We start from the raw sequence: 25,308 nt of genomic DNA on the forward strand, positions 1-25,308 counted from the left end.
AACTTTCCTAGTATAGAAATACAAAAAGAAGTCTTAGCCTTGCTGAGTCCAGTAAACACCACAAGTATTATTTGAAAATCTCTTTATTCTTGGCATAGATCATGAATCCACAGGTAGAACGGCTCTGGCCGAAGGTAGCCCTGTCCCTGCCGGCAGCCACTGGCCCTGGGGTTCGTGCTTTGCTGGGATGCCACAGATCTGGCATTTTCTTCTATGAAATAAGAAATATTTTCTTCTGTGAAAGAAGAAATAATTCTAATAGGATTACCTGGATTCCACTGAAGAGGGGGAGTCAGTGGGAGTCCCGTGAGTCCCTTTGCAGTGAGAGGAAGACACCTGATGAGTTTCGAGCCTTGCAAATTTTTTCAGAGGATTATACGAGGTGATGCTTTGTGCTGGATATTTCTGGGAGGCCCCGATCAAGTGTAAGATTTTCATGTGTTATTAACCATAAACTGTGAAACTTTGGGTACTTATAGTTGAGTAAATACTTAAATGATTTCCTGATTTGAGGCCCAAATATGGGAAGTCTTTGCAGTAGCGGAGCTAAAAGGTGCACCACAAATTTGTTTTCTTCCCCCCATATAAGGCATGAGCTTATTGAAAGTTCTCTTTCATAAATTTCAGTGGTTGACACATGAATGTCAGGAGGTGATGGAAATTGGGATTTGATTTACAGTATTTATGTTTTCATGGGGTGATACATGCATTTGTAGCAAAAACAGAGGAGGCAGAAGTTAGAACACATTTAGAAGTAATTACACCTGAGGAAAGTAAGAGGAAAGTAAAGTAATTTGTTGCAATTGATTGCAGAGTATAATAGCAATAAAACTGTTAATCTAACGTAACATTTTCATTGCAGGAGCCTGAATTCTGGTCCCTGTAACCGTATCACACAATATTCTGTTCTTCTCGTAGTCCTGTCTGTTCCAGCAGGAGCGAGGTACCCATCAATACAGTTACGGGGATCAGAATCTGTCCTAACCTAAAACCTGAAAATGTGGGAAGGCACATTACATTAGCAAAAAATGAAATCATGTCAATAAACATATGATCAAATGGTATTTGCGTTAAAAAGTGGTTCAATAATATCAATAGCCATTATGAGAGGAACAACACAAATGCTGTTATCATAGAGCTCTGGAAAAACATTGTGCTTTGGCTTTTCGTTTATTTAGAACTAGTACTTAATGAACAGCGATACATATAATTTAAGGGAAGGGGCAAACTTATTTATGTAGAACTCTAGGGGAAAACAATTCAAAACAGAAAAATGCGGAGTTTCAAAATCCTAAAAGCAAACTCGAAGGTTCTCACTGTAATGAAATACAATGTCCAAAATATTTGCGAAGAGCCTTTCGTTATCCTTGCCCAGGTCTGGCTACAGCGGACCAGCAATGAGGCTGAGACGGAGCGGGGAGCTGATACGGAGACGCACGAAGCTTTGCAGGCTGAAAGCCAGCTTGCAGAGAGGCTGCACTGATCCATCGGCGTGGAGCTTGTTGCAGGCTTTGCTCCACCATTACAGAAAGGAGCAGAGAAGAAAGCAAGTGAAACAGGTTCATGAAGAACTCCGCACAGGGTACTGGCTCAGGCTCTTTTCTCTTAACATTTCATAGCTTTTTCATCAGAGCCGTGGTGTGTTTTGCTCTGTTTAGACAGAGAGGTTTGGTGAGCAGTTAAATAAGTGCGCACGCATGTCTCTCTGCTTCACCTGTGAACTGTTGCTTAAAGTCCTGATTTTATAAGCTAGCTTTATTTGAAAAATGGAGCATATTTTAATGTTACCCTCTCTGACCTTCCTCAAATACTGTCCCAACTCTGCTGCTTTTTTTCTGGTTCCATTTTCAAGTAGATATTGATTCTACACACAAAACCATTTTCCAGATAGTGCTATTGAGCTCCACGCTGCAGGTCTTTTTTCCTTTCAGGATGCAAACATTTCATTTTTGGCTTAAGGTAAATGTAAGCGAATATTAACTTTCATGCCTTTTCCCCAAGAATAGCAAAGATCAAAACGGATTGTTTGGGGTGGGGGGAATGGGATGTCGGCCAAACCCCGTATCCGTGCCACCAGGCTGGAACAAGTCTTTGACCTCCCAGGTTCAGCACCAAATGGTTCATCAGAAAGAGGAAATATGATGGCTTGCCATGTGAGCCCAGGCTCAGAACTGCTTCCACTGCTCTTAGCTCTGGCTGAGTGATTTCTTAATTACTTAACTTCCGTTAAGAACACTATTCTCCCTCCTTCAGAGTAAAAGGGATGCTGTCTCCTCTCCTCTTCCTCTCCTTGCCAGCCCAGACCCTATGGACTTGAACGAAGGAACAAAGGGGGAGGAAAACTGTGTGGGATTTCTGTCCTCCAAGTGTCCGTCCTGCAGTTTTGTTTATTTTTTATGCAAAGGGAGAAGTGGCACCAACATTAAAAAGCTCAGTTTGCCAGAAGGCCACTCCGAGAGGAGCGTTGCTTTGCTTTGAAGCCAGCAGGTGTGCCAAAGGCACGCTATAAATTCCGATTAGCCATGGTGAAGTAGAAAGAAGTCGCTCCTAGAGTGCAGCACTGCATCTCTCCCGTCTCCCAAAGTTTATCCTCCTCCTGCTTTGTAAATCAGATCAGAAACAGGGAGCTCACATGGTACTGAGAAACCCAGGGTCCGTGTCTGCATGATATTGGGTTCTGACTTTACAGCAGAAAAGTGGGTTACCAGCCTGTTATTGGCAGCTCAGTTTTGGCGTCATTTAGGCAGCTGAAGAGAAACAAATAGGCCATCGATCAGTCTAGCAACAGCCCGGGGCCTCCGTATTTTAATTATATGTGTTCTCTGGACCAAATTCATCCTTGTTGAAACATTATCAACTTACATGAAAGGCCGCAATGGAGGAATCTGGCCCAGTGTGGTTTTTTCACCTTGTATTATTGATACACCTAACACTGTTGCAAATAGCTTTTTATTTTTCCGTCTCTCCAACTTCTCCAAGCAAGCTCACTGTTTTCAGTGCTGTTTTCAAGTAGCAAAGAGAGGTGAAGATAACTTCTCCTGTTAGCCCTTATCATAGGAAGAGGCTTTACGCAATTGTTGAAGCTTCCTCTCTCAGTGCAGGTGACCTCTGTCCCGCACAATGCTGCAGCTCCCGATTTGGCGTAAGGCAGCTGGGTGCTTTGCTTGATTTACCAAATGGAAACTGTGATTATCAGTTCTGTTGCTGCTGTGCGTTCTCTCTGTGGGCACTGGAGAAATCCAGTGAAGCCCACTGTAAGATGGGGCCGTTTCTGGATGGGGCTGTTTCATGTAGGACCTGTTCCATCAAAGCCTGGCTGCTGTAGCAGCAGTGAAGACTTTCCCCTCACCCCCAAAAAGGGTTTCTGAGAGACTGGAAGCCAAAACATGTCAAGAAATAGGGTTAAAATGGAACTCATCTCTTTTTCAAGCATAGATGTGCGGTAGGTCTGAGGGTGCACGAGGCATTTCTTCAAGGAAGCATCTGCAGGAGGAGCCTCTGCCTATTTGGGCACGTGGTGCCAAAGGGCGCGATTCTCCGCAGGGTCTCCCAGCTGGAAACTAATGGGCCAGGGAGGAGCGTCAGTGTGAGGTGGAGCGGTTGCTCCTCTCTTTGCAGCGACCCATGCAACGAGGGCGAGCCGAGCTCCGCCGTCTCCGGCGGCGGTCCCAGCCGCTCGCCTGCAGCGGTGAGGGTGGGAGCAGCCAGCGGCCAAATCCCCATGGCAGACGGCTTCCAGGGCGTATGGAGGGGCAGAGGCCAGGGTGCAAAGCTGCAGCTGCTGTCCTAGCTGCGTCGTTACTCTCCTCCGTCCTCCAGGCCGCCAGGGTCAGAGCCCCGCAAGGCTCCCCGTCAATGCCGCTGCTGGAGGACGTGATCCCGGAGAACATCAGCTGGGCTGCCGAGGAAGCCCAGGGCAACGAATCCTCAGAGCACGCGTTTTTCTCTCTGGATTATCAGCATGTTCAAGTCCCCTTTGAGATCACGCTCTGGATCATGCTTGCATCCTTGGCCAAAATAGGTAAAGCATCTGGAGAGGGTGAGGAAGGACAGGGTTCACCGTGGGGATGGTGTGGGCAGGGGTGGCCTTTGCTTCACCTCTTGTCCAGTCCTGGTGCCTGAGAACGTACCAAGTCCTAAGGATGCACATACGCTGTGCCAGATATACTGCATGCACGGAAAAGAACTACCTAGTTGCATTTTAGGTTGGAAATGATGGGTTTCCATCTCAAAATTCACACCTGTGGGTGTTGCTGTTAGTAGGAAAACTCTCAGGGTTTCCAGGAATTTTGTTTACCTGCAGTACGCACCAAGGTGCGCATTCGTCTCGTTTAGCTTGCCAGCGTGCATGTTGTCCACTGACATCCTCATCTTAAAATGAAGGCTCAGTGCTCTTAAAAAAGGGTGCTGTGTCTGGCCAGCCACAAGGAATAATTCAGTCCATGTGCAGGGCGTTACAGAGCCTAAAATAAAATGTCTCTGCGTCCAGGAGGTTATCTGTAATGACACCTAAGAAATCGTATTTTGTATAACTTGGACTCTTTTTTTCTGCAAAACTGGGCATAGGAAAGTTAAAATTATAGGTTCTTTTTTTTTTTTCTTCCAGAAATTGTGATCACTTCTGTTAAATTACTGATATAAAAGTTATTTTATGGCTTTTTTTAAAATTATTTTTTTCCTCCGAAGGGAGAAGTCTCTGAGATTCGTTTAGATCAGAATTCCTTTCAGATGGAAATGGTCTTTGTTTTGCTGGTCTGCATATGATGAGATCTCATCTCTATTAACATGCATGAAGGAATAATAACGATCACAGTTATTTTTTTTTCTTATTAGTCCTATTCCAGTTTGGCTTGTTTCAATTACTTTCTTTTAATAACTCACCTCGAGTACTTATAGCATTTGTTAGCATTTCTCTCTAACGTTGGGTGTTGCACAAGGCTGGCTTGATTGGGCTTGTTTCAATGTTGCCTTTAGCTTTAAGTGTTAATGATTAAATAATATTAAAAGTGGCACCATTTATAATTAATGACAATGCTTTTTGTGATTTTTTTTTAACATATGGAATCTATATTGTGTTTAAAACAAGCAGTTGCTATTCACATTAGTGCCGAAGATAGCGTGCTAACTAGATTATATCATAAATAATTCCAAATACCTTTTTATTTATGCAGATTCTTTAGTTTTTCTATTTGTGTGTTACCTAAAAATATATCTTTAACCTTATGCTGTGATGAATGCAGTCTGAACCAAAAATAATTTTAGAAGGTTTGGTATTTTCAGTAATCTTTCAGATTTTCTAGCCAATTTCTGACTGAGTGACTTCACCTTAATTGTGTGCGTTTATCCCTGCCACTCCAAAGCGTAGGCTGCTGAGGGGTGGGCGCTCGGGTTGGTGCCCTTCAGCCCGTTCGGGCTGATGAGATAATACAACTTTTTTTTCTCTTCATCCCCTTCCAGGGTTTCATCTCTATAACAAGCTGCCTTCTGTCGTTCCCGAAAGCTGTTTATTGATATTTGTAGGACTCATCATGGGGGGAATCATCTACGGCTTAAACGACAAGTCACCGCCTGTTATGGACAGCGACATCTTTTTCCTCTACCTGCTGCCACCCATCGTCCTTGATGCAGGGTACTTCATGCCCAGCCGCCCCTTCTTTGAGAACATCGGTACTATCCTCCTCTACGCGGTCGTGGGGACGATATGGAACGTGTTTGGGATTGGCTTTTCCCTGTACGGGATCTGCCAGGTGGAAGCCTTTCACCTGCAGGACGTGTCGTTGCTCCACAACCTCCTGTTCGGCAGCCTGATCGCCGCCGTGGATCCCGTGGCGGTGTTAGCGGTCTTCGAAGAGATACACGTCAATGAAAAGCTACACATTTTGGTCTTCGGCGAATCGCTCCTGAATGACGCGGTGACGGTGGTAAGGGCTAGCCTTTATTTTGAGTATTTAACATTCCGAGGAAGGATGGGCTGGTGCTGAGAGGTGGGATGTGAGATCTGCAGAGCGAAGAGGCATCAAGAGCCTCTTCTAGTGGAGGAGTCCTGCTCCGCTTCTCTGGCGTGAGGTCCTGAGAAGCTTTCAGGTGAACATCTCTTCGCCTGTGTGTCTGGGGATAGAAAAGCACGTGAGTGCCACAGCACTCCCCTGGCCGGAGCCTGACCTCCCGAGCAGGACGCTGACCCTGCACTGGCAGAGATCCTGGCAGCGTGTTTTAGTGTCATTGCTGCGTATGCCCATGTCTGGTGAATGTCTTGTTTACGGTCATTTTTCCTCTTTCATTTTTCACCCAGGTGCTCTACAAGCTATTTCGATCTTTCTGCGAAATGCCAACCATCACAAGTGTGGATGTTTTTGCTGGAGTTGGAAAATTCTTTGTGGTTGGGATAGGAGGAGTTCTAGTAGGTCTTACTTTTGGGATGACCGCCGCCTTTACCACACGATTCACCAAGGATATCCGCGTCATCGAACCGCTCTTTGTCTTCCTGTACAGCTATCTTTGCTACCTCACTGCTGAAATGTTTCACCTTTCGGGGATCGTGGCGTAAGTATGTCCCAGCATCGTGTCTGTCCGGGAAAGCTTTCTGGCTGTATTTACTGAAAAGCATCAGGAGAAGTTTTAAAGTAAGTTTGCTGAGCTGGAAATCTGTGTACGGCAGCGAAGAGTGAGTATAGAAGCCTGTGGAAGAGCTGAGAGGTGTAACCCCGTTTCACACGCCCCACACCATTACACACCAATGGCCACAGCTGCAAGTCACAAGCAATCCAGATGACTCCTGGGCAAGCTTCGGAGGGCTGGTCAGTGTTTGTAGGTTATGGAGGAATGTTTATTTGAACTCCATGTTTTTCATTTGGAAACCCTTGAACTTTCAAGCAGCGAGACGTCTAGAGGGTTTGGCAAGCCAGAAGAGGCTTTCTGGGCATGTTTTGTTATTTTCCATGTGTGGCCCAGTCAAAACTAACATTTGAAGAGCTGCAAGGGCTATTTAATCAAAACCTCAGAAAGGTTTGGACTGAGTTTACAGCACATCTGTTCTAGCACCCCCGTCCTGATCCGCGTGCCCTGCCTGCCAGCTGCCTTTGGGTGGTGGCCCCAAAGGCGTGCTGAGGCAGACCCGGCAGTGTCGGAGCAGAGTGAGTGATGGGTGGGAGCTGTGTCTCCCCTACAGAGCTGGTGCCTGGAAATGTTCCTACTGTTTGGGAGCGGAGGGCTCTAATGGAAACCTCTGCTTTGGAGATTCAGACTTCTGTCAGAAGTTCAGACACAGCTCATGAGTTTTTCTGGTCTCCTGAGTGAGGGTGTCATCTGTCATCTCTATCTCCAGTAACGTTTGAAATCTGACCAATTTCAGCCAAAGTTGTCAGAGATCAAGGTTTCAAAGGTACTAAACCCAAACTGAGTGCACTTTACTACAGCACAGTCAGTCCTACGCGCTCTTCAATCTAAAAAGCGCTTTAGAGCGTGGAAGGGTTTACCCTGTGGAGCTTTGTATGACCAGGGTGTAGCAACATGGGGCAGACAAGGACTGCCCGTGCCCTGCAGCCGAGGCCCGCGCTCCGTCAGGTACCACCTCGCATATTCCCCTGCAGCTTTTTGGATCAGCGAAGAGAAGCTACTCGTTTCTGTAAATTCGGTCTTTCACAAATTGTAATTTATAGATAATACCATTAATTTACATTTCATTTTACTGAGTAGGTCTTTCAATAAAATGAATAATTTTGGGCCAGATCCTTCAGTTTTAGGAGAGGAAACTGAGCTTTGGGCTTACCTCATGCATTTCACTTGCAGAGCAAGTGCTGAGAAAAAAATAGATATAATAATCTTAATGACCAAGAAAGGTCACCTTGGAAAGCAGAGACAGATGAAAAGCAGAGTGATTCAGTCCTCCTGGTTTCTGTGGGCTGGTATCTGTGGCATTTGGTTCTCCTCCCTAAACTAAGTCAACTGGTGCCAAGGATCACAACCAATTATTTAATATTTCCCTAAAAACTATAAAGTGCACTTAGACGGCATTGATGGCTACAGTGTAAACAACTGCAAATCCGATAATAATGAACATAAAAATCAAATAAAGAAATTAAGTCAGGTACCAGCTAGGTGCAGAGTATCTGGGAGATCTATTTTAAAACTAATGATACTGCTTTGGACAGAAACCATTCCTCTGTCTTGCAGATTCTTTTTTCCTCGAATGGTTAATAGGAGCAATATTGTAGCATTACTGAAAACAATTCTAGCTCTGGGAATAGGTAAGAGAAAGCCTATTTATAGGAGCGAAAGACAGAACAGTGAAATAAATATGCTGCATAATCATCATGGAGCAGAAAACATTCAATCCTAATGGTGTCTCCTTCTATCAATCACAATCTACTGTGCCCATTACGGAACCTATTTTCTATTCTTTTGAATAATGCATTGTTTCTAAAGCAAAACGATCGCAAAGGCAGCTGATTCCTGCACTGCTGGTCTTATAATTGCCAAATTATAAATGCCTCTTCCAGATATCTTGATTTCAAACAATTCAGTCATTTGTGACCAGGGAATACTGTATTATAAGCAGCAGATTCTGGCAGTGTGTTTCTTTGAAAAATAAATTGATTGCCCAAAAAATCAATTTTACATAGTCAAAAAAAAAAAAAAAAAAAAAAGAGAAGATCTGTGAATGCCACCCAACCTGCTAAACAGTCCTGCAAATGTTTTTTAGCTTGGTTTCTTTTGTTTCTTCTTCCCCCCTTGCCCTAGTGGCACTGCCTGCCTTCGAAGCTGTGACAGAACAGGTCAAGTTTATTTCCTGTCTGTGAATCTGGTGTGAACCCGTAGCCTCTTCCCAAGGATCTTCCCAGACCACGGCTCTGGGAGTCACTTTCCACAAATATTTGTTAGATTTCTTAGTTCCTAGCTGGAGCTATTTTATCCACTGTTTACTGAGGCAGATACAGAATCAGAAGAATTGTTTTTTTATTATTATTATTTATTTTAGATTGTGGTTCAATCCCTGTTACTCTTCCTGGCTCGGTGCTTTATGCAAAGCGGGTCACTCTGAAAAGGATCAAAAGGATCAAAAAAGACCGATTTAAAAATATTTTAAGTATTGGTTCATTTTCTTAGGAGAAGAAAAATGGGGACTCAAACAGCATTAGATAAAAAAAGGGATCTGAATCTTGGTCTCGTGCTGCTGGATAATGCAGGATCTCTCTGCCCAGTAAGAGCATTGTGCCTTTGCTGAGCCTGACCTTTTGTACCCTGTGCCTTTACTACAAGTCCTCTCCCTGAAGCCCGGTTTTAACTTCAGACAAACCCGAATGTTTCTTTCTCCTTCAAAAAAATGTGTGGTGTTCTGATGGCAATGAGCAAAACCAAATAACAACTATTTCTAAATGAAAGAAACAGAAATGTCTGTGTTTGGGGTTTGTTTTGTTTGAATGCAAAGCCCAGTAATCGGCAGCTCCCAGGGGGTGGAAGTACATCTTCGTTTGAAAACGTGGTTTTTTTTTCCTTGTAATTTCTTATTTGTTGCTCCAGCTAAATACCTGACAGTGTCTTCCTATAATAGTGTTGCCGATTTTCTTAGTGCTGTAAGTAGAGCAGAAGTGGATGTAGCCGTTGTTCATTCCTTTGTCCTGGTCCAACAATAGATGCAGTGGAGATCTGTTAGTGCTTCTCTGAGGAGCCAGAGGAAAGTGGCCCTTGCTCTGCTTTTGTCAGGAGCAGCAACGCAGTGGCCGACGGTGTCTTCCTGAAATAAATAAATAGCTGTGAAGGAGAGAATTGGGGTCTTCGGTTTCATACAGGTTCTAAAGCCACAACCAGAGCGCGGTTGGCTCTGCCCACCTGCAAACCGTCCTGTTTGCTGCGGGCAGCCCTGGGTTTTTTCCATCACAGCCCAAGTAATGCAAAGAATCTCCTTTGTGAAATTCTGGGGTGAAATGTATTGTTTTCACTGGAAAGCAGTAGTCGCTCAGCTGTTTTCTGAATACTTCTTAGCTGAGAGGACGTGCTATGGATAATGTGCTGTGGAGGCCACCACCTATCTTAACACCTCTTGGCATGTATATGGGTTGCTTTCCTGTCCTGGTCACAGCTGGTGCTTCAAGCCAGTCTGCCAGACCCAGGCGCACTTCTGCAAGCCGAGGATCTACTGCTCTGCGGACTTGTCTGCATGTGATATAAAATATGAAGAGACTTACCATTATGTCCCCCGTGAAAGGATGTTTTAATGCAATAAAACTCCGTGTGGATGGCCTTACCGAATACAAGTGGAAATCAGATCTCAGAAACGTAAATCCATTTTGCTATTGCTGGTACAATATTTAGAACAAAATGTTTCTGTCCAGGTTAAAATATAAAAAATGGAGCTTCGACTCTTTGAGTGCTCAATTGTTTTGACCTTCTAAGATTGCTGGCCTGAAAATGTATTGATTTGAAAAGCTGATGAATTAGGCTAACCACATGTTCCCTGTAACTTGAAGAACCAATTATCCATGAAAAATTGCAAGGCAGAAGTTTTAATTGGTGCTGCACACTTCTGAAGTGACCTTGGATACGCGGTACCTGAGGAGGTCAGATGTTCCGACTGCAGCAGCGGCATTTCTTGGCTCATTGTGCAGCCTTATGAGTGTGCTTGAGCATTTTATTGTCTCTTGGTTGCATGGAGTCAATGGCTTCCTAGCTGTGCCCAAGCAACATACAGTGCAAGGCTGGTCAGGCTTGGAAATATACAGTGCGAGTCCTACGCTGTCGCATAGTTGAGTTTCTCCAACTCCAAATTGGCTTTGGTCCCTTGGGTGAAGGGGTACAGCATTCGAGCTGCTCTTAAACTGCACCCATTCTGAGTCCTACGAGAACCTGCTGTAGTGACCAGATACCAGCCAAACTCGGAGGAGTCCCATTCACGTTTCTCACGTGGAGAAACAAGTCTCCCATTCCCTCAAACATCTTTTTCTCAGCCGGGCAAAATAGGTAACGTGGGCTTCTAAGCAGGGAACTCTTGAGCCGAGATGGTTAGAGTTTGGCAAAGTTAAACAATGTGGTGTGATGGGAAGAGTTGGGTGTAGTTAATCACAGGCGTTGCTGTGTGGCTGTGATAAATGCAATAGAAGGTGAGTTGTTTATCTGTTAGAAAACAGATTCAGCCAGTCTGGTCAACCCATATAGTATCTTATTGTCCTGGTGGTCCTCCTGATGTTATTGGTCTGGTGTAGGAAGCAAATCACTACCCAGTGAGATGTCTGCAGACAACTAAGAATTGAAGCCTATTTCTTTATAGATGACAATGTGTCAATTTTGTGTGCTTAAGTAGAAAAATTTCTTGTTTCTTTTTCTCAGAATCATTGCATGTGCCATGGGCATGAAACGTTATGTGGAGGCCAACATCTCTCTGAAGTCTCACACCACAGTCAAATACTTCATGAAGATGTGGAGCAGTGTTAGTGATACCCTCATCTTCATCTTTCTTGGAGTTTCCACCATTGGAGAAAATCATGAGTGGAACTGGCCATACATTTGCTTCACTGTCATTTTCTGTCTCATTTGGAGAGCACTAGGTATGATGAAATTTTGATTTTATTTTTTATATATATAATTATTTATGGGGGTGAAAAATGTGATTCCATTATACGAGAGAATGCTCCTGCCCCCACCGTCATCCTTTCCTGCTTGCTCTGTCTGTGGTTATCCCAGATGAGAATGCACGGACTGCAGTGGGACACCCCAGCCGATGCTTCCCCCCTCCTCCATCGCTTGCTCCTTAGCAAGTCCTGCAGGAAAGGATGATGGTGGGGGCAGGAGTGTTCTCTCATTTAATGGAATTTCTTATGCTGTGCACTCACCACAGACAGCACTGGTGCTAAATAGAAATTCTCATAATATCTATTTTATTGACCCCTAGGGCCTTAGACCTCCTTTGATTGCCGTGATCTCCCCTTACATTTCAGTGTATTTTAGTCCCTTGGTATCCTCACAACAGGGAGGAGATTGTAAGTACGTAGCTTGGGATCAGAGAGCTGTGTAGAACCGTGGGGCCTCTGACAGCTTATTCTGAATTGCAGAGATTTAAGGGCTTTAATTCATAACAAGTCTGTGTACAGCAGCATCCCTAAATGGGAAACTGGAGGAACCCTCAAACAGCTGTTCCTGGAGATGCTGTTCTGCTTTACAGAAGAGGATCTGCCCAGCTTACTGCTGGGTAGGTGAGAACTGGGATCTAAAATGTGAGGATGCTTCTGCTCCTACTCAAGAACTTCAGATAAGGACTGAGGGTGACAGAATTGCACAGAATCGGGGAACTGCTGAGGTTGACAGGGCCCTCTCGAGATCATCTGGTCCAACGCCCTGCTTAAGCAGGGTCAGCTAGGCAGGACTGGGTCCAGAAGGCTTTTGATTATCTCCATGGACAGAGACTCTACAACCTCCCTGGGAAACCTATTGCAGTGTTTGACCAACCTCACGGTAAAAAAGCGACCAAGACTTAGTGATAACAAGAGGGAGATAGCTACTTATGAAAATACTTCCCTGGTAATTGTGGCTAAAGGTAATCTTCTTGAGATCAGTTACAATGAAAGCCTGAGTCCTGGTCCCAGAATACTCTGGGATCCCATTTTCATGCATTGTAAATGACCAGAAACAGAGATGCGCTGTTTTACCATCTTCCCCAGTTGTATCTCGTGCTGGTTTGGTGCTCAGAGAGGCTGATTCTCCATTGCCTCTTACACTGTGCAGTTACTGTCACCAAAGTGAGCGCAGAGTGCCTGCCTTCCCATTTATGCATGTGTTTATATATTTACTATATCTGCAAATATAACAGAGCATGCATTTTGGCAGAGAGTTTGAGAGCTAAACAACATTCAACAGGATTTATGTTTGCAAACCACTGAGTCAACCAGAGCGAACTCAAACTTGACAGACACTTCAAGAAATTGCTTAAATAGGGTAGGCCATGGTTAGCAAGACATAGCAGAATGGGTTTTATTAGCTGTTAATACATGCCAAGGTTTGTTTTAATAACTGTGCACCATAAATGCACTTGGAAACAGGCTTATTAGTCAGTTATGCATACATTCAAATGTTTTATTATGATTAAGTGGTTTTCTCTTGTTTACTCAAATGAAAAGAAGTTCTGAGTGAATTTGAGTTCAAAAATTCTTCATTGGAAGACATAAGGAACATAGTAGCATTACAAAAGCACACCAAAAACCCTCTGGCTCTCTATACGCAACTCTTCTGATTGCATTCTCAAACTATGCAGCACATTATTAGAGAAGGGCTCAGCGCTGCAGCCAGGAAAGAAAACCCTCTCTCTGTTCAAAACTCCCCTTGAATTAAATAAGAACGTACAAACCAGGGCTGCAAATCGTCTTGCTCATCTGATCCTGAATAGGGTGTCCCTCCTGTGCAGCGCCTTGCTGGAGAGCGTGGGGGTGCCGGGAGGAGGCGAGCGGGGCAGGGCGCTGCACCAAGCCGGCCTGGGAAGCTCCTGCCGTGGAGGTGGTGGCCGAGGTTAGGCCCTGACCTGCTCAGACCCGTCCAGCAGCTCTGGACGTGCTCACGGCACCGATCCAGAAATGGGAGGCACCCACAGGGTCTGCCTGTGGGAAGTGGGGACTTTTGGGTTGCTAGTGTTGGGGTTAGTGTGTAGGCGGTACTCTAGACCTTCATTGGACCCTCCCGGTGCTCATAAATGAGAAATGGTCATGCTGAAGCCTGGGGACTGAATTACTTTGATATAAGAGGGGTCTTCTAAAAACCAAAATACATTAATTGCAGGACTGCACTAGCATTCTACTGTTATCCAAGCGCTGGGCAGGTTTCCTTCTGCTCTTTCTCAAGGTGTATCTCCAGGAGAAAATATATACTGCTCAAAATGATTAATTTTATGTCGTCTCTTGGAGCAAACTAGCCTTGAATTAGTTTAGAGGATGCTAATAATAATATATGAGGAAGGATTAAATTAAGACAAAGGCCAGGGTATCAGCTCAAGGAAATTTTGTTCCTTTAAATTATTGGCGCTGCCTGAGCCCTACAGTAGCTGCAGATGTGATCTGAGGTATGCTTAATTTTATTTATTTGTTTATTGAATTACAAAGAACCTTGAAACAGAAGTACTTCACATCTGCTAGTCTGGGCACCAGCTCCCCGGAGCTCTGGAGATGGGGAAGGTCTTGCAAGGTTCAGTTAATTGAGTTCCTTATTCCTGAACATCCCCAGCTTTTTGTTTTCTTCAAAGCGGTCTGATGTGCAGTCAAAGTTCAGATCTTTTTAGTTGTACGTGTGTGGGAAGATGTTTGATATGTACAAGTGCACTATTTTTGAAGTTTATTTCTTTTACAAATACCCTTTAGAAAAGCAATAGCGATGTGGATCCGGCTAATTCCTAGCAAAAGTCAATGAGAGTCTGTGTCATCAGTTCTCAAAACAGCCATTAATCCTCAGGAAATAAGATGTTTATCATATCCGTGGGTGTTAAGATCACAGCTTACTGATTTAAGGCCTGACTTTTTGTACCTTTCTGCATCTGTTTATGTATTTTCAAATGACTATAAATTACATCAATTGCTGTGTCACCTTACGTAGTCTTAAGTGCACAGTTTAAACCTCTGAGTGAAAGACTTGTGAAGAAAGGACACTTACAGAGGCAGAATGTAGCTACTTATCCAAGCTACTGCCTGGAAACTTTTGGAAATTGGGGGTAACTTGTGCCTAAATTGTTGCTGATGGTTTGCCTCGAGAGCATTTATAGCCCGAGCAATTCAATCATTTGTTATCACCAAGTAGAACAAATAAATTAGTATTTCAAATCCGTTCTTGGAATCTGGCTCCGTGTCATTATATGAGCGAAGTTTCGGCTGGCACATGACCACAGAATTGCCCTAAACATTTTAATTAACTACCATCAAAATAAACGCGCTAACGCATCCTATGTTGCCGATAGTTGTGTGTGTTCGGTATGGAGCTGATGCGTAACACCGAGTCACCAGGTAAATGGCATGTTCTGGGGATCCGTGGTCGTGGGAGCGGGATGACACTAAAACCCCTCTGCAGAGTTCAGAGTCCTTCTGAAGGAAACATTGGTTTCCCAGCGGGACTGTGATAAGCACAAGGCTGAGTTAAAAAACCAAGAGAATTTGCTACAAGGTGAGCTACCTAAAGTTTTATAGTCGTGCAAACCCCCAGGACTGTGGCCAGTCAATGATGTTCATAATCCCCCACATCAGAAATGGGTTGGGGATTGATTTTTATCTGGACAAATCAAATGCAAAGCTGCTGGACCAGGCTGGAAGAGCAGCCCTTCTCCAGTGGTATATTGGGAATACACCACCTCGGGCCCTGGCCAGTTCCTCGAGATTGGTGTTTACCAGTTCAGTGGTGTTTTACTGTAAAATATAAGATTATGAGTTTTGTCTAATTCCTCTTTCTGTTTGATGTGCTCCTGTCTGCTTTCCTGATTTTCAGGGGTTCTTGTGCTGACATTCTTTGTGAACAGATTTCACGTGAACACCATCACCAGCAAAGACCAATTCATTATAGCATACGGGGGTCTCCGAGGAGCCATTTGTTTCTCTCTGGTTTTCTTGCTTCCTGACTTTCACAGAAAGAAGCTCTTCATTGCAGCAACAACTGTTGTCATCCTCTTCACCGTGTTTGTACAGGTAAAAACAATCTCGGTGTCACCAGCAGATGGAAAGAACGAGCATGATTTTTTTTTCCCCAGACAAATAACCAGTACTAAACCATTAGATGGACACAAGGGTTTAGCAGTCATTAAAACTTCCCTTATGTCGAATGGTTAGCCATATAAAAATTTAAAATTATTACTGAAAGAGGCGGAAGGTGTGGGACAGTGTCACGCAGTCCTGAGGTTGACTAGCAGCTGTTGACTTACAATACGTGCTGAGCGTTTTCCATGCCAGCTTGTCTCATCTTTGGTCCATATTGGGGTAGCAGTGGTGAAAATTGTGAAGAATGATGCTGGCATAAATTTTCTCTCTGAAGTAGTGCTTTTACATGTCTTATGTGAGAGCAAAGCCAACTCAAATCAACCTCTCCAACCAATTTGCTCTTTGACCAAGGAAGAACCGCTTGTTACTGTAGGCCTTGTTGGGAAATGAAAAGCTGCCTGAGCCATGCAGGAACGAAGGTCAGTGTTCCTGGTTCCAGGGGTGAGAAGATGGAAGATACTGGAGATGCTCCAAACCCTCAGAACATGGGCAGCGTGAATTTTAAGAGGTTTATGGTTTGGTTGTCTCAGTTTTGGTATTTCACAGGTGGGACAATTTAAAGGGACCTAATTCTGAAGGAGTGACTTCTTAACGTTTTCTGAGAACAAGTTCCTTTTTACCGGTGCATCCAGCAGCTGACGCAACAACCCTTATTAGCTGTTTATCAAAATATTTTGTATATATATCTGAGATGTTTTCACATTCGTGCAGCAGAGCAGCTGCAGTTATTTTATGATGATGCAGCAGGAAGGGGATTGCTTTAACTCTTCCACGGGAAAAAAAAATTGGGTGTGTTACTTGTTATAAAAGCAAGGAAAATCAGAAGCAAATAAAAGTCACCGCACATTTGATTTATTTGCCTCTAATTTTTCTTTTATAACTGATCCCTAAGCCCTGTTGCTACCTGCTTTCTCTTTCTGCCCTAGTATTCTTGGTTTTTTTCCTACCCAGTGGGAAAGCTTCTGCAAGGGAGTGCAACCTGCCCACGTCACGGGGTGGCTGTGGACGAGTTAACCCCTGCTGCCAGGGTAGGAGAGGGAGGTGGACCCTCACAGCACTGGTTCCTCTGAGATACTGGGTTTATTGTTTAAATTACAAATGTACTATTTTTTCTTTCTTCCTTTTTTTTTTTTAAAAGACTGATTTCTGCCGTGGGTGTTTTTGCAAAGCCCAGTCATACGGAAAAGCTGTAGGAGCCCCTGCAGCTTGAGCTGCTCCTGGGCAGCTTGCGGGAGGTGCCACATCTGACCCCTGCCTGCAGCCCCACAGCTGGCAAGGACCCAGGCTGGTCAGCCCGCAGCTGGGGCAGGGCAGAACTTGGTGCCGATATGGCTCGCCTTACTAATGTGCTCTTATTTTGCACGGATTCTTAGTTAGCACCCCTCCAGGTGTATGATGGAGAAAGGTTTTCTCTCCCTTAAGCAGAGGCTGAGGCTGTAGGGAGTTATTGTGCGTCGGGGCGCAGAGAAGCCCTGCCCGGGAGGAGCGGGCGGGCAGCAGCGCTCGGCATTGCTGTGACATCTAGTGGTAAAAGCACTCTTGCAGCCTTCTGTGGGATGAAGATTTTGGATGTGTCTCCCTGCTGTTCTCTGCCCAGCAGCACGTCTGTAAGGGCGAGGCTCCTTTCGGGGTTTCACTGAAATATACCTTCTAGTTCACCTGGGAAACGCTGTCACATTTGAAGGAGGGTGTGGTGGACAAACTGGGGTCGTCTGGTCCCAAAATGAGCAAGGCTGATGTGCACCTGGTGTGCTTTATCCCCAGAAGTTAAGATTGGGTCTCCATAGGGCCGGAGCAAGTGGGATGGGGGTCTGGGGAAGATGCTGTGCCGAGAAGCTCCCTGGGAGCTCCTGCTCAAGGGCGTGAGGTCCATGCAGAGCTGCTGGCCCAGGGCTGCCCTCCTCCTGCCCTCGGATGGAGGGAGCAGAGCAGCTGCTGGGGCCTTGGGAGATGGTGAGTCACGGTGACAGCTGCCCCGTGGCTGAGCATTACTCCACAAGAGCAAATTCCTTCTGCTTGGCCTCCCTGAACGCCTCAGGTTTGGGTGTCAGGCACTTGGGCAATGTGGACGGTTGGAGTTGACTCTCTGCTTCCCCACATCCACCTAATCCACATCATGAGCTGAAAAAATGGTCAACAAGTGTGACGTGCCGATGGGCTCGGCGCTGAGACCCGCAGGGCAGCTGGACCGGGCGCAGTTTTCAGACTGAATGGAGAGAGCAGGGGCCGGGGTGGGGGGAAGCCTACTTAGGTGGAGGTTGACAAGTTTTAAGATGCAAATGTGGGTCAGAAATTGAAAAGATACGGTCACTAGGCACGTCCGCTCATGCAGAGACGCTCTTGAGTCGCAGACAAAGGTTGTTCTAAGGCAGCAACTGCATTCTGCCGGGGCTTCGGAAAATCCTTCCCAGGACCAGGAAAAGGGCTTTTGTGTAACCTCAAGGCTCAACTGGTGATGTCATCTCCATGCGAAAGGGTGAGAGTTAAACAGGGTCCCCCGTGGGTGTGTGTCGGCGGGGCGACCCCTTGACCTTCAGCCATTCAGCGGGAACATAGCATCTATAAAGACAGACTTTGCTCAGGCTCCAGATACCTGCACTATGGTGTAGCTGAGGCCACCACGAGAATGGGGGTAGAAGAAAAGTAAACTTGCTTAAACGCCGAACCAGGAAGATATTGCTGTAGCTCAGCATAGAAAACATAGGTAACTATAACAGCAGCTGGTATTAAGAGGACCCTTCAGAAACCTGGGTCTGCAAAATGACTGCTACAGCTTCTGAAGTCCGTGGCGCTGCTGTCAGCCGCATCGAAGGATGGAGGATTGAAGAGCAAATATCTTTAATATCCCAGCATCTTTTGTGGTGCATGTCACTTCGGGTGGAAAGGACAAGTGAAATATTGGCTACAAACCACGTTCTGTGGATAGAGGCCTTGAGTTGTTGTTTTGTGCAATAACTTTTCTTGCTATTCACAGCGGTATCGGTACAGACTTGGTGGGGTGTGTCTGTGTTAAGATAGGACAGAAACTAGGAGAGAGGTGATTTGAGCCCTTTTAAGCCGGTGAAGGCCAGCAAGGCGTCTTGTTGGAGCACAAACCCACTTCATTTTCTTGGAAATCCTGATCACGCTCTCTAAAAACCTCACGCTACACAGAGTAATGACCAGCATGTAAGCAGTTGGGCTTGTCCATACATGGGTCTATCAGTGCATTACACAACCCAGGAAACTCATTTATTTTGGCCTAACTCAGTTGCATAAGGCTCTTCCCACAACAAGCGTGGTTAATAATTTTGAGAAGGTTGACTGAGCAATTGTTGAGTCCTCAGCGCTGCCAGGCAGGCCTGGGTATGCGCCACGTAGGCCAGAAAGTCCTCCAAGGAGCTGTGGGCTTGTCTGGAATGTCACAAAAAGCCCTCATTGTTCTGTCTTTCAGTGCGGTTTAGAAATGAAATACCACGTTCTCTATTGAAGTTCACTCTCTCAGCCTATTGGCCTCTGACCTCTTCCGTGAAATTGTTAGCAAATATAATAATTATGAAGAGGTGGGGTTTTTTTTGTTCGTTTGCTCCCTACGCTGCCCCGTTAGCTCCTGGATCGCTGGCCGGAGAACAACTTTGTGTGAGCCATGGTAGAGCTGTCGGCATCGGGTGATGCACTTCAGAGGCGTCATCCCTGGTGGGTGGGGGAGCGTCACAGGGGACCTAGAGGTGTGTTGTGAAATGACACGTGGCCCGAAATGACACGTGGGATTCCTGTAATGCTCCCAAGATCAGGAAGGGCCAAAGGAGTTCAGGTGTTTCTAAATTTGGGATTCCTGGTCACAGAACTCCAAAATGCCACTTTAAAATGAAAACAGACACAGCTGATTTTCCAGTGGAGGCAAGAGTCCAAAGTCTCTACTTAATTTTTGTAATATCTGTTATTTCTGAATTTGTGAGTTTTATGTTGTTTACTTGGAATAGCAATGCATTTTTTATTGCTATTAGCTATTAAAATGACACATTAATTGTTTCTGCAATTAAAAATGTGTTCAGCTCTCCTCCGTGCCAGCACTTGTGACATTCAGAAGTCATAAACATCAACTACTCCATCATTTTTGCTGTAAACATGTCCTAGAAAAGTCATTTCATACCAAAGCCAGGCTAAGAAACACATCACAGCAGCATTTAGAAGCTCTCGAGGCTTAAAGGACATTAAAACTCTTCCCTTGCCCCTTCCCACCAGGTGGATACTTTGATTAGTAAACTTAGCCACCGGCTAGCCATCAGAGACGGTTGGAGTAATGATCTGTGACACATAATACTCAGAAAGTTAGCAGAGAAATGCTGGCAGAGGCTGCGCCCTGTGAAGTCTCAAGGACCATCGTCGTTTCAGGCATTTGAACTTTGAACGTTTCAAGCCCCTTTCCGTCTGGTAGGCCACAAGCAATAGCAAACCACAGGCTTGACCTTGAAGTTATTGGTTGACTTTTTGTGGTCTTTGAGATGCCAGATGATGAGAGCGGAGCATTCCTCCTCTCTGCCTAGCCCCATCCCGAAGCCCGTATGTGAGCTCCTGGTGAGACTAAGAACGCATCATGTAAAGAAAGGCTGATTTTTTGTGTTTGTGGTTGTGCTGCAGGGAATGACAATCCGTCCTCTTGTCGACTTGTTGGCTGTCAAGAGGAAAAGAGAGAGTGCTCCCACAGTGGGAGAGCAGATCCATATTCGGGTAAGTGATGCGTCCGTCGTCGACACGCAGCCAGAGCTTTCCAATATGCTTTGCTGATAGCAGTACGGTCCTTCTGGTATGTGGCGAGCCTCCAGGGACGCCACAGGCCTGCGATTTTAGCCGAGTCCTCTGCAGGGCAGTCCCTTTCCAGGTTTGAAGCCCTGTGCAGCTTCCTAACCACGGGGGGTTATTTGCATTGGAATAGCAGCCACAGACTTACTCAGGCTGGTGCTGCGTTAGGTGCTGCGCAAACGTGCCACGGAAGGGTAATCGCTCGCCCAAAAGCTTGTACTCAAACCTAGCCTTTCCTGCTTCTCTGAAAAGAGGGGAAGAAAGAAAATGAGACGTGGTTGCTCTCAGGGTTGGGATCTTCTGTGTGTTCGAGCGGTCACTTCACCACCATCGGTTTGGATATTTTTGCAAAAAAAATCAGAAAAGGGAGGGTACAGAAAGCGGAGGGACCCGCCGAACCCAAAGGTGGCATTTAGTTCACCTTGCTCTCCCGTCCAAACTTTGGCCTTTCTAGTTACAGAGGATTCTGCACCGAGGAACAAATCGGAGAGGCTTTGCACCAGCTCTCCTTCAGTCTGAGCCTGACAACTCGATAGGGAGCTGTGGCCTGGGGTCGTTAATGCGGTGGTACCCTGCATCCGCTGCAAAACATAACGTTTCCGAACCGAATTGTTCATGCCCGGTCACATTTCTGTAGGTATGGCTTCTTCAGGAATATTTCGGTCTCCTTTTTGGGTAGCTAGAAATAAAGACATTAGGTCTGAGAACATTTATAAAACCAGTTTGGCATCCTCACAATTAGGTTGTATTACAGGGCTTTGTCTGAGGTTAACAGAACAGTTCAATAGGCTGAAGAGGCTTTTCCTGCCATGAACAGAGAATACTTTCTTCTTTTGTTAGCGTGTGAATAGTAAATCATCTCTGGAAATGTGTTTATTAGGAAATGTGAGCTGAAAACGGCTGTGTACCAATTAAGTTAAGTAGGGAAGGTAATGCAGATAGTTGGAAGCCAGGCACGCAGAAGGCAGAAGCTTTCTTCCTCGAATTTATTTCTCCGTCCGGATTGTCGGGACGTTCTTGCTCTCAGGAGCGATGACCAGCGTGGGGCGGGGGGGGGGGCATTTGTTGGTGCTCAGGCAGCAGCTAATAGCAATGTGAGGACTCTAAACCTGTACCAGGCTGCAGGGCTGAGCGAACCGCTCTGAAACTTTTCTGCCTCTGACCTCACAAAAAATAATTTCTTTTTCAAATTAGAGCTGGACGAAGCTCCAGGGACACCGGTACCTGCGTGTGGAGGGGCATTGACTGTGGTAGAGCAGAGACCTCTCCCGGGTTCGAGCTGCCAGTAGGAGGGAAAGCGATTTGGGAAATTGCAGAGGTTTAACTTCTAGGTGGAAAAATCAACCTGTCCAGGTTTTTTAATATAATTTTAAACAACAGTAATGTTTTTGCATAAGGCATGATACAGCCAATGATTTCATTTAGTGGGAAGCGTCTGGGGAAGGCAGTATTTATTATTCGAGTCGAAGCATCATTTGTATGTTATCTACATCTATATCCTGAAGATACTGATCTCTTGGGACAAATTGTCCTCAAAAACCTCAATATGAGCATTTCCTGCTTATCAAGGCCCAATAGGCAGGACATGCAAGCCATCAGCCATCCTGTACCTATCATAAAGAGCAGATCCACGTCCCTCAGCAATTATTCTTTGCTCGCACAGACCTGAAAGCAAGCAGCCAAACCACTTATTGTACTGTAGAACCGAGGGATACGCGTGGATGACTGGATGGGGAATTAGCCCGACATTCCCTCCTCTTGTTTACCGGTGTTGTGTACTGAGCTGAGAGCAGCTCCCGCTTTGTCTGCTGGCTTTTGATGTTTGCTGACTGAGTTCATCAGGTATGCAATACATGCAACCGGTGTATAGCAAAATCCTCTCTTCTGTTTAGTTCTTGGATCATTTGCTGGCTGGCATCGAAGATATATCTGGACACTGGGGACAGTATTACTGGAAAGACAAGTAAGGATTTGCCAAAATACAACCGTGTACATGTGTAGAAAAATATGAGGCTGGTTTCTATTCCCTAAGTTTCTACTGTGGGCAGCCAAGCCTTGTTCATCCTTGGGGTACAAGGCAGGTGACAGAGGGGCAGCTTCTCCTCGTCCAAGGTGAGACCAGGTTCTCAGGGCGCTTCCCCGCTTGCAGGTCACGTATCATACTTCACCCTAAAAAGACTCCGTTCTCCTCTCCTATTGCGTGTGTTCCTTCTTGTCCAAAGAAATCTGCTGGAGGCGAAGGGGCCGTGCCCGCACAGCACAGCCTGCGTGGCTTCAGCCTCTCGCTGCCTGCAGCGGCGCTGCCCGCGCCCTCCGGCCTGTCCGGCCACGCGGGGGCTGAGGACCCAACCCGGCAAGTGCACAATTAACATGAAAAATATGGGCTTGTGGCACTTGGAGGGGCAACTGCTTATTGTGCATTGACAAATTATAGAGGACCTCAACAGATTTCTCTAGCAAAGTGCTCAATTTTCATGAAGTTCTGGTAGGAGGGTTGTTTTCTTTAAAATACAAATAACATAAAATACATTAATACCAACCTACCAGGTTTAATTCCTTAGCTGTGCAGACACAGATGCAGCTAACTTCATGCTAAGGACTCTGATTAATGCAGCTGGCAGGGATTTTCTTAGGAATGCCAGTGCTTGGAAGTGCCACTAGAGGGTATGGGAATCGCTGCCGCTGCTGGGGAGCGTCTGGCTCCTTGCGAGCAGGCTTGTGAACAGCTAACAACAGCCAGACTTGAGTGCCAGTATTTGATACTGGCTAGATCTTTCCCAAAGGTTGTGCTGTATTTGAGCAGAAAGCGAGAGGAAATGGCTCAAGAGGGGATCTGGAAGCGTTTAAATCTGTTGCGTCCCTTGGGGCTACTGCGTGTACTTGTAGGACTTAGAGTTCATGGTAAATCTGGGACTTCGGGGAGTTTTTATTGTATTTGGTAAAGTTTTAGTATCTTAGCTCATGTACTGTAGTGCAGAAATAATTAGGGACTGATCACGTGGACCGCTGATTTCTGGCAAGAAGGTAATGGAATATAATGGAACGTGGGGTAGTCAGGGACTATGAACCTGCTGGCTTGCTCAGGTCCATTTCGGTGCTGGGAGGTGGCTAAGTCTGTCTTGTTTTTTTTCTCAAACAGATTAGAATATTTCAACAGCAAATACCTGCAGAAGATCCTACTTCGAGAACACGACCAGCCAAAATCAAGTATCGTGCTTCTCCATGAAAAGCTGGAGCGGAAACACGCCATTGAGCTGGCAGAAGCGGGGCAGCTGGGTCACGGCCCGTCCCACCCATCCTTGCTGTAAGTGCTCCCCTTTCCACCGCTCCTCCCAACCCTCCCGCCGGAGGGAACGGTTGTAAAACGCTCTTGCAAACTTCTCTGCCTCCTCTGCTCTTCCCTGCTGGGCTGTCCCATGGGAAGGAGCAACATAGCTTGGACAAATGCAAAGCAAGCACTATTTAAAGATTAGTAGGTGGGTGTTAAAAATGATCAGGTGGATGAGCACTCTTCTGGCACTGATGAGCACAGTTTCTGATCTTGTACACAGAGGCTCACCTGTATCCTGGCCCCGAATTACACAGAGATGGTGCTCTGAGGAAGAGGCTCTTGCACCATTTTTTGAGGGCTTTGCACCGTTACACTTACTTAAGGAACCAAGGGCTAGAACGAGCATCGGCTGAGCCAGCAGGGTCAAATATTTGCATGTCAGAATGGCTGTCTCATCTCTCAGAGACGGTTCTGCTCTGCCACAGCTCCCCGCAGCTCTTTTATCTACCGGCAAGCACACGGATGGCACAGCTCTGATGCAAATACCAAATGCCCCTTCTGCAGCGATCTCCGTCTGCAGGGATTAGCTGTTGGTCGTGTCCACTGGTGGTGGGGTCCAAAAGGGCTGCTGTGAACATGGGGCTTTGGGGATGCACCGGTTGTGCTGCTGTGCATCCTCCAAAATAAAGCATTCTGCTTTTCTTTGCAGCCATAACGACAGGACTGTCATAACAGACAAAAAATTGGAGGATACTCTGAATCCGGATGTCCTGGAAAATATACAGGAAATATTGGCAAGGAACCTGTACAGAATAAGGAGAACGGTATAACTCTTCCCTCGATCTGTATTTTAGATGTCCAATAACAAAAGTTATCTCAGTTATCCTAACAGCCTGAGCAGATGTTATGAATATTTACATAATTACTAATGATGTCTCTTTGTGAGCAGAGAATAGTTGGCTGTGTGAAGCCAGATCCAGTTTCCAAGTCAGTGGCACATTTCTGTTTGCAGCGTGACAGCTTTTGAAAGGTTCACCCAGTCAGCCTATAATTTCAGGAAGTATTTTAGGCATCAGTACCCAGAACCAGAAAGCAGAAAGGAGGAGCACATGGATCTTCAGGCATCAGGTTAGCAGATCCAGCAGTTGCAACAGCTCCTGGTTACCTAGAGGGCAGAGCAGGGATGGGGTTATCCTCACGCTGCATTTTTACCCCGGAGAAGAGAGCACAGTCAGTGAGCTGCGAGTGAAAATTAACCTGCAGAGGTTTTAAAGCCGCTCGGCGGTTTTGCTGTGAAACTGGTACAGCTGGTAAACAGCGTAGAAACCACTTGCTGTTTACAGAATGACTTGTGAATAATCTGTCTGAGGTTTTACACAGTACCTAGGACTGTGAATTGTAATTACTGTGCACATGGTGATACATGGAGCCTTATCCTTAAAATCCACCTAAGCCTTTGTTTTATGGATTACGCACGAAATACTGAGTCCTTGGGGATGCGGCTGGTGTGGGCAGCTCAGCACAGGGGGATCAACCACCCCCTCG

At 45.7% G+C, this 25,308-nt stretch overlaps 1 protein-coding gene across 1 annotated transcript in view; it reads left to right on the forward strand.

Moving 5' to 3' along the window:
* Window positions 1-3,833: 3,833 nt before the first annotated feature.
* LOC142063189 (sodium/hydrogen exchanger 2-like) overlaps window positions 3,834-25,308 on the forward strand; it is a 31,130-nt gene continuing 9,655 nt past the window's right edge. The window contains exons 1-9 of the mRNA XM_075106614.1: window positions 3,834-4,021; window positions 5,458-5,921; window positions 6,293-6,543; window positions 11,323-11,540; window positions 15,445-15,641; window positions 20,331-20,420; window positions 22,385-22,455; window positions 23,632-23,796; window positions 24,473-24,587. Coding sequence (XP_074962715.1) covers window positions 3,856-4,021; window positions 5,458-5,921; window positions 6,293-6,543; window positions 11,323-11,540; window positions 15,445-15,641; window positions 20,331-20,420; window positions 22,385-22,455; window positions 23,632-23,796; window positions 24,473-24,587 — 1,737 coding nt within the window. The 5' untranslated portion in view covers window positions 3,834-3,855. The remainder of the gene's footprint in view (window positions 4,022-5,457; window positions 5,922-6,292; window positions 6,544-11,322; window positions 11,541-15,444; window positions 15,642-20,330; window positions 20,421-22,384; window positions 22,456-23,631; window positions 23,797-24,472; window positions 24,588-25,308) is intronic.

This window comes from Phalacrocorax aristotelis, chromosome 11 (genome assembly GCF_949628215.1).
Source record: "Phalacrocorax aristotelis chromosome 11, bGulAri2.1, whole genome shotgun sequence".
NCBI lineage: Eukaryota > Metazoa > Chordata > Aves > Suliformes > Phalacrocoracidae > Phalacrocorax > Phalacrocorax aristotelis.